At 35.6% G+C, this 10,525-nt stretch overlaps 1 protein-coding gene across 2 annotated transcripts; it reads left to right on the forward strand.

Moving 5' to 3' along the window:
- The first annotated feature begins 235 nt into the window (after nt 1–235).
- Nucleotides 236–6,144, forward strand: LOC127132592 (SWR1-complex protein 4). 2 transcript variants are annotated; one of them, XM_051061548.1, is made up of 17 exons: nt 236–491; nt 579–665; nt 1,128–1,193; nt 1,287–1,346; nt 1,459–1,515; nt 2,457–2,586; nt 2,737–2,804; nt 2,930–3,022; nt 3,124–3,171; nt 3,541–3,702; nt 4,204–4,314; nt 4,560–4,655; nt 5,205–5,276; nt 5,360–5,396; nt 5,496–5,536; nt 5,647–5,720; nt 5,910–6,144. In XM_051061548.1, exons 1-16 carry the CDS (start codon nt 378–380, stop codon nt 5,710–5,712), a joined length of 1,308 nt encoding a protein of 435 aa, XP_050917505.1. In that variant the 5' UTR covers nt 236–377; the 3' UTR covers nt 5,713–5,720; nt 5,910–6,144. The 2 variants fall into 2 exon arrangements, with proteins under 2 accessions (XP_050917505.1, XP_050917504.1); XM_051061547.1 differs by lacking the exon at nt 5,910–6,144 and having other exon boundaries at nt 5,647–5,901.
- The last annotated feature ends 4,381 nt before the right edge of the window (nt 6,145–10,525 follow it).

A 10,525-nucleotide genomic window follows, 5' to 3' on the forward strand; every position in this document is an offset into this window, starting at 1 on the left:
AGATAATAATGGTTTTAATATAAGTTATTAGAAGTTATTATATAAGTTATTTAAGGGTAAAATTGATAGAAAAATGGGTTCAACCAAAATCAAATTTTTCCTTTTTAAATTATTATTATTATTATTATAATAGATACACCAAAATCAAATTTTCTCTTTATATATTATTATAAATATTTAAGCAAATACAATTAAACATCACAAAATATTAATTTTTATTAAAAAAACAGTGATTTGTGCAGGTAGTACGACGTCGTAGCATCGGAGCTTGTGAAACAGTTGAGAAAGTGAGAGGGAAAAGTGGAGAAGGGGTTTCTATTCAATCAAATGCAAGTTTTTTTCTTTCAGTAATGAAGTTTCTGATTCCGAAACCCTAAATGGATGCGAAAGATATCCTTGGTTTACCCAAAAACTCATTCCCATCTTCAATTGAGAAAAAATCTCGACCTCCCAAAGAATCTCAGAGAAAACCTGATGGCATTTCTCGCGAGGTATGGTATGGTACGATTCGATTGATTTTTGTTTTGTTTTGTTTGTAGTTACTCACTGGTTTGAATTTCATTGATTTGTGTTTCTAGGTTTATGCACTTACCGGTGGCGTGCCACCTCTTATGCCCGCTGTTGATGCTTCACAATTGAAGAAAAAGCCTCCTCCTCATGAAAAGGTTTTGTTTTAGGCAATGTTTGGATAAATGGATTAATTAAGTGTTTGTAAATACATGCTTATCATATAAGTGCTTATTTAGAAGCTATTTTTATAATGTATAAAATGAATTCAAACTGTTTTCATATAAACTTTAAAATGTTTGTCCCGTTAAGTCAACTCAGTTGGTAGTTGTGCAGGGACATCAGACTGCAGGCTGTGAGCTCAAACCTGCGATTGTAAAGGGTGAAGTTTCGGTCACAAGACTACTCGACAAAAGAAAATTATAAAATGTTTCATTAAGTTATTATAGAGAACTTATAGAAGTAATATGATAACAGCTTATGAAATTATGAACATGATAATCTAACAAGTGCTTAAGTCACTATATAAACCAATATAAATGGCCCTGTTTCTTTTATTCGTTTATTTTGCCTATGTAATATGCAATTACTTTGGTTATTGAACTTCTTATGTACTTCAGGTTACTTGGCAGTGGCTTCCTTTCACCAATTCTGCTCGTAAAGATGATCTTAATCTTTACCATTGGGTCAGTCACAGTACCCGTTGAATTATTACCTGTGATTATTTTTGAGCGTGCAAGTTATTGTTGTTTAATGTTTATGTGTCTCTTCTCGTCCAGGTTCGAATAGTCAACGGTGTTCTACCTACGGGAGACTATTCCTTTGCCAAGTATAACAAGGTAGCTAAATTCATGTTACTACTCTTTGTCTTCCTGCTTCCTCTGCAGTGCTTACCTTTTTGGTTTTGTTGTTGAATTTGATTTTCGAAATCTTCTATTTGCTGTTGTGCAGTCTGTTGATATTATCAAGTACACAGACGAGGAGTATGAAAAGTATTTGACAGATCCTGTGGGTAATCATGTCTAATTGTACAAATTTTATGGAAATTTATAGATGAGTTTGCTTAAACTACAATTTTGCAAAGTTTATGCTATCTGTACTGAAATTTATTCCATGCAATGTAATGAGTTGTGACTGTGGTCGCTTCATTGCCTTCTAGTGTAAGGGAAGTGGGGAACATATTGGATGTTTTTTTGTTGTACTTCGTGTATAAAACTTTAAAATTTGTTAATTCATGATTCCTTATGTTGAAGATTATAAATAATATCCATAAAAGAGATGGATATTGGATTATTTTTGTGTTGGCTAATAAGAACAACCTATGCTTGTACAATCCTTGGAGTGTTTTCTTTAATTAATAATTTAACACCGATTTCTTGTAAAAGTAGAGTTTAGTGTGATGTGGGATTAATTTAATATTTTGTGTGGATGAGTTGACAACAATAGGATTCCAGAAACCTGGGCAGAATCATATCAATCACAACTCTAATTTGATTTTGGCTACGTAGTATTGGCCAAATTTCTTATCTACGTTTGCGGAGGGTTATCTATTGTGAGGCAAAGGAATTCAGTTTGTTTGAAGTGACATTTTATTTGAAAATTTATGTTTTGACTGACCTTATGTTTGCAATAGTTAAGGGTTATATGGATGGCTTGGTGGCTGGGGTGGGGGAGTTAAGGAGTGGAGTGATAAGGTGGCTTATTTGGAATGGCTTATTCTGTACATTGCATCCATTGCACATTTTATCCTATAAAATTATCCAGTTTTTACTGCAGTTGTGAATATCTATGATTTTGTCAATTGAATGTTGAATTCATTACTCTATGATTTTGTCAATTGAATGTTGAATTCATTACTCTATGATTTTGTCAATTGAATGATTTTACAATTATCTCTTTTACTAAGTGTTCAATTCATTACTCTACCTGATTCTGATTTATCTACCTAGACGTGGACCAAGGAAGAGACAAATGAACTATTCGACTTGTGTGAGAGGTTCGATCTTCGTTTTGTTGTGATAGCTGACAGGTTCCCATCATCTCGGACTGTTGAGGAGTTAAAGAGTCGATATCATAGTGGTATGTCTTTGTTCAATGCTTATTATATATTGCACTCTACAATAAATTTTCTTTAACCCATACTTTTAATTTTAATGATACGGAGACTGCATGCACAAAAATATGATATTCTGAACTTAGTTTTTTTAATTACATGTCCCTGTCATGCAGTGTCGCGGGCTATATTACTTGCTAGGGCTACATCTTCAGGGGATGTCGCAACACATCCTCTCATAAAGGTGAAGTCAAATTTTATCTTAATGTTTGACTCTTTTAGTATACTACTTGTTGCTAAAACAGACTCTCACCTGTCTTAAGCCATTGTCACGTGGCCACTGTAACTTGTTTTTCTTTTTCAATGTAGGAACCTTATAATGTTTCACAAGAAATGGAACGTAAACGGGCACTGTCCATGGTCCTCTCCCAAACAAGACAACAAGAGAAAAGAGATGAAGAGGTCTTGTCCTTTAAAGAAAAAATAATACTTTACCGTTTCTGCCTTTGGTTTACCTTCATACTAAATGAAGTATGTATGGCTACTTATAATGTTTTATGCAGGTTCTTATTGAAGCAAAAAGAATAGCCGAGTTACGGATGGCTTCAAAGGTAAAACTTTCAAGATTGAGGAGTAGTTATTATCAAAATTCAAGATCGAGTTTCTTAATATCTAGTTCTGATTAATTGATTAGTCTTGGTTATAAATTCTTACCCACCACTTCGAGTACTGGGAAATATTTCTGGGTATGATATGCAATTTTTCTTTAGCATGGGAGGTTAGGGACTAGAGTTAGAGCTGTGTACTTGTTAACTTAATAATTTTCACTGACAGTAAAATACATGTTGAAGTAGTGTTCTTGAATCACTTGTTCCCGATTTATAATTACCAATTTGAGTTTAGAAAATTTGTGGAATGTATTCACATGACCTAGTACATGCATATTTGTGCCTGGGATTCTGATTTTATAGATTTTTCAGGTTACTGAACAGTCTCAAACGGCTGTTGCTACAAATGCTGATGCAGGAGTTACAGAGAGGGCTGTCCCTGGTGAGACTATATCTCCATCAAATGTGCAACTTCCACCAATGGTTGTTCCTCCATTGGCAGACAATGCTTCTACTCTAGCTTCTCTTCGTATGGTAAGTTATGTAGAAGGTTTCCAATTCATGTATACCGCCTTTTCTCCATTTACATTTTTGTTCCAATTTAGTAACACCTCTAAAACCCCACTCCCGCCTCTGTACCCAGGGGAAGTTAACAAGGATTCTACAAAGACAATAGTCTTTTCGCGTTATACGGGGTTGCTCACATAAACCAAACAATACCATAATGTTCTATTGCAAATCATGTCAAACTATAAACTCTATTGAAATAAAAATCATTCTTAATGATTTTTGTCTAATACTGCTTTGCATAGCTAGCCCTTAGCCCCGAGAAAAGAAGTAGGTTGTGTAGGCTATAGACAAGCTAACTTAAAACTCCGTTTTGTGGCATTGGCATAAACTAGGATACTCACTTTCAAAAATTTGATCTTGCATTGATCAAAATATTTCAAATAACATCTTTTCTTTTAATGAGAGGCAAAATATTTCAAAATTCTCATACTTTATAGCATTATCTGATTGTGAGAAATATTTCAGCTTCGAGTATATTTGAGGACATATGCACTTGATCAAATGGTGCAAGCTTCAAACTCATCTGCTGGACTTCGGACTATCAAACGGGTTGAGCAAACATTGCAAGATCTTGGGGTTTGTCTGAACTACTTTAACTTTTAACGCAATTTACATATTTCTTCCTTTCTTAGATTGTTGACAAATTTATAGCTATTAACCAAATTAACCATCTTTGTTAATACTCACGAATTAGGTATGAAAATCATATATATTAAGTCAGATATATGTCAAGTACAAACTAAAATGTTTGTAATAAGTCGAGTTTGACTATATATTTGGGTTCGTGATGCTTTTCTTTGGATTTCTTTCTATAATTCCAGGTCAATTTGAAACCAAGGGTTCCAACAAAAGCTGTTTGTGCAGAGCATCTTGAACTAAGAAGAGAAATACTAACTTGGCTGAATCTCCAGAAACAGGTATATCAGTATACAATAGTGTTAGACCTCTTATTTATATGTGTATAACTATAAGATGAATGGAAAAACTGATTATATCAGTTATCGGAAAATTACTGCTAGTTATAGGGTGTTATTGCTGTGAGAAGTAATTAGTTATGTAATTATTTATGTCTATTCAGTTCTGGGTGCTGTGTAACAATAAAAGGGAGCGATCCTGATCAGGGAGGGTTTTACATGGGAATTATAGAGTGGTTAGGGGGAGAGACAACTCTCGAACATTTGGGAGGGGGAGAGGCCAAGCTCTCGAATCTTGGAATGTCTATGTTCTGTTAACTCCTTATAAACTTTTTGTCACTACTGTATTGTGTGTGTATGCAATCTGGTTGGGAATTATTCTACCATAACGGTCACAATAAAGTGTTCGTCTTTTGCAACTTTCTGTCACTGTTCAGAACCAGTTTCTATAAATTTCTTAGGGTTGCAGTATGCCTGTCTAATCTATGGTTGTATATAGAATTAGCAACATATATACTGACTTGTTTTTTCACCCCCCAATTTCTCTTGCAGGTGCAATATAAAGAGGCTGAAGGTTCATCTTTCCGTGACGGGTCCTACGGTGAAACACCAGGCACACCAAAGGTCAGAAATTCGTATTTCCCCTCTATTGTTTTAGGCTTACAATTTGGAAACTACTGACACACTTGCTTTCTGGTGGTGATCAGGATCGCACATTTATTCCCGACTCTTTGAATTTTGGAGGTAATATATAGTATTCATTTTGTACGCATCTGCTATCTAATTTTCTATAAAATAAAAGAAATCATCTACTTAATATTAAATATATCCATAAAACTATAGTTTCAGGCGAAAGGGTTAGCAAAAAGGACCAAAAACGCAAGGTACGCAGTATTTTGTCTAGTTACTCTCTGATTTGTTTTACATTTACTTTTGGACCAATTTAATAACGTACTATTATTGATTATTAGTCTCGGAATTTTTACTTGTTTAGGCGCATGGAGCTCCACCTACAGCGGCCCATAAAAGACCTAGAAAACAAAAGGCTTCGGATCTTTAACTCCTCCAGTAAGAGCTTAAATATGACACACAGACTGCACTATAGGATTTAACTAGTAGGACTTGTTAAGCATCATATTTATTTATAATGTAATATCTGCCTATCATTTGTGTGTGCTTTTGTAATATAATTCTCTCGATTAAACAACTTCATAGGACTTGTTTCTTCAATCTAAAGTTTTCCATGTTATCTGTCAGGTGCAATGTGGGAAGGTGTTTCAGTCTGTATAATTCCTTTTTAGGGTTGCATTGATATCAATCTTATGAATATTTAGGTGTAGGTTTTTATCATCAGGAAACTATATTTATTGTATCAGAAATGCAGTAGTGCAATTCATGTTTACTTTCCTAGCGAAAGCTTTTCACTTTCTGTAGCAATTATTTAAAGCATAATGAGAATTATGAATATGTTGTGGAAAGCAGCACTCAAGCACTTGGATGTTTTGATTGCTCCATATTTGTCTGCTTTAATAGTATAAATGATATTAAGAGAAATATGGATTACCCTTAAATTGAATATAGACGCAAGTGGCCGTCTCTTTAAATATATCTTTTAGCAAAGAACCCGTCATTAATTTAAAAGTCAATCCATTTCATCTATATCCAATAAAAAATTATCTAAATCTATCTAATTTATCTATTAAATATATTAATGGATTGGATTCAATCTATCCAACTAAAAATATAGATTCAATTCATCCACTATATTTTTATTGGGGTGGTGTTCACTACATATCACACATCACACCCCCTATAAAAATTCAAAAATGTCATTCTTACCCTGGATTTCAATTTTCGAATTTATTCTTCAACTAAATTACTTCATGACTGAGACACCCTATTTTGTCACAAAATTAGTCTAGATTTTAATATAGGTATCATAGTTCCGGATTTCAATCTCTGAGTTTATCCTTTAACAATGATTTTCACCTTCTAACAGTAAGTTAGATTTCAATATAAATGTCAAAATGTCAAATCCAAGATGATACCATGTCATAATCAATCCAAGTATAATACAAAATCATCAAAATATAAAAAATAAAAATTCCACTGCTGAGTATATATGACTCCCTTGTTCCTCCTCCGTGGTACTGCAGGGCATTTTGTGCCTTTGTTAATATGGTTTGTAAACTGGCCATTTGAGGGGTGTCCTCCACAAACTCGCCCCTAACTATGGTCTCTCTCCCAATAGACACAATACGGTGACATGCATGTAACATATCAACGACATTGTCCTCCCTCACCTCCTCCGCCTCTAAGATCTCTTGATGTGCTGGCCTCGGAGGATCTCCCTATGCATGTGGTGTCATGAAAGGATGTGACACTCTATAAAACTATTAGATGTAGCTGTATACTGTATTCCATGGAACAAGAGCTGACACACGTCGTACATCCTCTGGCACTAGATGATCAAAGTATGTTGCAAAGATCTCATCAACATCCATGCGGTGGACAGTGGTAGGAGCAACAACGACGGGGTCTCTAGGTATACCCTGAATATACAGGACTTACTAAAGTAGACGAGGGTACTTAAGTCAATACTCACATGCCAACCATCCAAAGTACAATGCCATCACCTCCAAAGGTCGTGTCTCAAGGTGATCGTCGTACGTCATCCAATTAATATCATCAGCCACGATGCAACCAAGAGTAACTCAGAACGACTCGATTGCCTGTTTCATTTTGAGCAGGATGATCGGGCATGCATGTGGCAGAGCCTCAGAGTAGTAATCCACACACGCCTAGTCGACAAGATGTAGAAAATACTTGTGGATCCATGCCTGAAAATGGTCCAGATGAAATATTAGTAAAAGAATAGTGTAACATAGGTATTATAACATTAATATCAGGAAAGGTGCAAAACAAGTATCGCAAATAGATATTTAATTATCGTGTATTCCACATATTACCCTCAACTAGTTTGGAGTAGAGGTACACCAAACAAGAAACCCTAGTTATACTTGTGGATCCCTTCCAAGTCAATAAAATATATGAGGTAGATAACATCGACATAGATCACACTTTTGTAATAGTCCTAAGTTAGGGCACCCTCGCCCAGGAGTCATGTCACCCGGGAAATGACCCGGGGACCTGCCCAGAGGTAACCCTGATGTGTGAGTCAAGGAAGAAAGAGTCTCAACTAACTCCTAAAGTACATGTGGTCAATAACTTCCTCTGAAAGGAAGAGAGTGGTTGACGCCACTAAGGGTGACTGAATCCCTAAGTCATAAAGATCTCTATAAATACATCTCCCATAAAGGGGAGAAAAGACAAACTCAAAGGGATACATATTCTCTACATACCTAAGAGCACAACGCTCATCACAATCTTAATACACAATTGCATATAACTATATACTTTCTACTAAGTCCCATCGATCATCACCGGAGCCTCTCATCTTACGTGTACGAGTCTCCAAAATACCTAAAAACACCAATGTACAGGGCTTCTCGCTGCCCTGGACTAGCCCTAACCACCGACAATTGTTACAAACCTACTAAGGCCTCTGAGTCTCCATACCCTTACAGGGAGAACATGCACACCTGTATTTTTTGACGACTACACACACACACACGCACACACACACACACACTCACACACACACACACACGTTTTGGGCCAATCAGAAGGCCAAATAGTTGCGGCCCAGAGAACACGCTGATCCACCACATCTTTCGCGGAGGAGATATGCTATAATGATCGAGAGTGTGAGTGATCTAAATTCAAGATCCATCAGACAGATTCTCGCATTCCACGCCTAAATATTAGCAAACTGTTATAACCACCATACTATATAAGAACGAAGCGTGTCGTTTTCAGGTGAAATTTTGGATTAAAAATTCATTCATTCATCTTACTCTCATACCGACTTGAGCGTTAAAGTGCTAACCTTGTAAGTCTGTCCCTCTTCCAGCGCATTGGAGGATAAAGTCCACAACTGCAATCCATATTTTTCGAACACCGAATGATTCTGGTTCCCTCACGGAACAGTGACACCGAATGTGGGAATCGACATTTAATTCCCTCATTTTCTACGATTTGAACATTTATCTTTCGTTACACTGAGCTAAAGCTCCCTCAACCTAGAAATTCATATTTCTTGAATTTGAACCGCATATCTTTGTCCTCGATCCTTACAGAATTAAAATCAACACCTCTCTTCAGATTTTCACCAAATCCAATCGCTCCTCCGTGTAACGTGAAGCAACCGCAATCGTTCAAGTTACAAGAGATCCACAACCTCCTCCGTAAAATTGTGGCGACCGAGTTATCTCGAACGCCCCATCTACACTGCCACATCAAGACATCATACTCTTTCCCCCGATCCTGAAGGAGGCCAGGGTAATCACACTCCCCTATGAGGTTCACCCCAATCGTAGGGAAGATGAACAAGTGGAGAATCCTCTGGTCAAGCATTAGACGAACATATGCATCATGTTGGTGATCGTCTGCACTATTTCAACGCAGATGATGAGGCTAAGTTCAAGCTCTTTTCACTAACTTTGACCATATCAACCATGATCTGGGTCAAATATCTTCCTGATGGAAGCATCGACCCACAAACATTCTAACAACAAAAAAACTTTTACACAAGCTTAGCTAAAGAACCTTTACCCAAGATTTTTTTCGGTTTAACTTGCAACCTTCAAATACTTTACAAATATATTTTCGAAGAGGATCAAACTCTTTAATAAAATATATTAAGCACATCATCAGTACAACTCAACTCTAAAAAGGACTTGTTCGTCTTTCAGCACTACAACAACTCTAGTGTAAAAGACTTTTACAAAGAGAGTAAAAAATAACAGAATATGTTTCTATTCATAAATATGGTGTGAAATGAAATGAGGATAAACCTCCTTTATATAGAAAAAGTTTTTTGTTTAGAAAAAGAAATAATCCATGGAAAAAATAATTGATTTAATCGATTAAATCATCCTTTCAATCGACTAAGCTGCCTAAAAAATGGCAATCCTAATCCATAGAAGGAAACCCTAAAATAATATATACTTTAATTGGTTAATAAATTTTATAATCGATTCTAATGCATTTATTTTTTATTTAATTAAAACAAATGTCTTAATCAATTAGGCAATGAGTTGAATTTCGTAATTGATTAAAAAAACTTCTTAATCGATTTCATACCTGCTTGGATTGGTTTTAAGAAGTTTAACAAAAATAGAAGAGATTTGAAAAGAGTGTGCGTGTGTGTGTGTGCGTGTGCGTGCGTGTATGTGTCTTGTCCTTTTTACAATAAAATGATTACTCTAAAGCTCTAAACGTAGGACTAGGAGAGCTTTCTCACTTTCACAACTTTGAGACTTCAAGTTTCTTTGCTCAATTCAAAATTTTCTAAGCACTTCAAATGGAACTTGAATCATCTAAATGACGAGGCTTGAGATATCTTCTTCTTTATCAAATTCCATAATCAGGAACTATTGAACACTTGCAATCAACTCCTCCTTTGAGAGTTGTCACCATCAAAATCAACTGTCAATTATACTTGCACACCACATAGATCTACGTGCCTAAAGTTGGACAAATGAATATTTAGGTTAGGAACAAAAATTTTCTGCAATACTATCTCCTAGAGATAGGAATTGAAGTTAATCTTAATACACGTTAGGTTGTGGTCAACATGACGATCCTAAAAACTAAGAAAGGAATTCAACAACTAAACGACATATATTGGTAGCTGTGTCGAATTTTATCTATAGGTCATCCCATTTACGCCACACCATTTTATAAATTAATGAGGAAGGATACCACATTTGAGTGGACCGCGAATTTGAAACAACTTTTACAAGGTTGAA

Source organism: Lathyrus oleraceus, chromosome 3 (genome assembly GCF_024323335.1).
Source record: "Lathyrus oleraceus cultivar Zhongwan6 chromosome 3, CAAS_Psat_ZW6_1.0, whole genome shotgun sequence".
Classification (NCBI taxonomy): domain Eukaryota; kingdom Viridiplantae; phylum Streptophyta; class Magnoliopsida; order Fabales; family Fabaceae; genus Lathyrus; species Lathyrus oleraceus.

What these genes read in the sequence shown, in the direction of transcription:
- LOC127132592 (XM_051061548.1), top strand. Translation starts at nt 378, where the DNA reads ATGGATGCGAAAGATATCCTTGGTTTACCCAAAAACTCATTCCCATCT. An exon ending in AAGAGAAAAGAGATGAAGAG is followed by an intron (nt 3,023 to 3,123) that starts GTCTTGTCCTTT and finishes TGTTTTATGCAG; the next exon opens with GTTCTTATTGAAGCAAAAAG. An exon ending in AAACATTGCAAGATCTTGGG is followed by an intron (nt 4,315 to 4,559) that starts GTTTGTCTGAAC and finishes CTATAATTCCAG; the next exon opens with GTCAATTTGAAACCAAGGGT.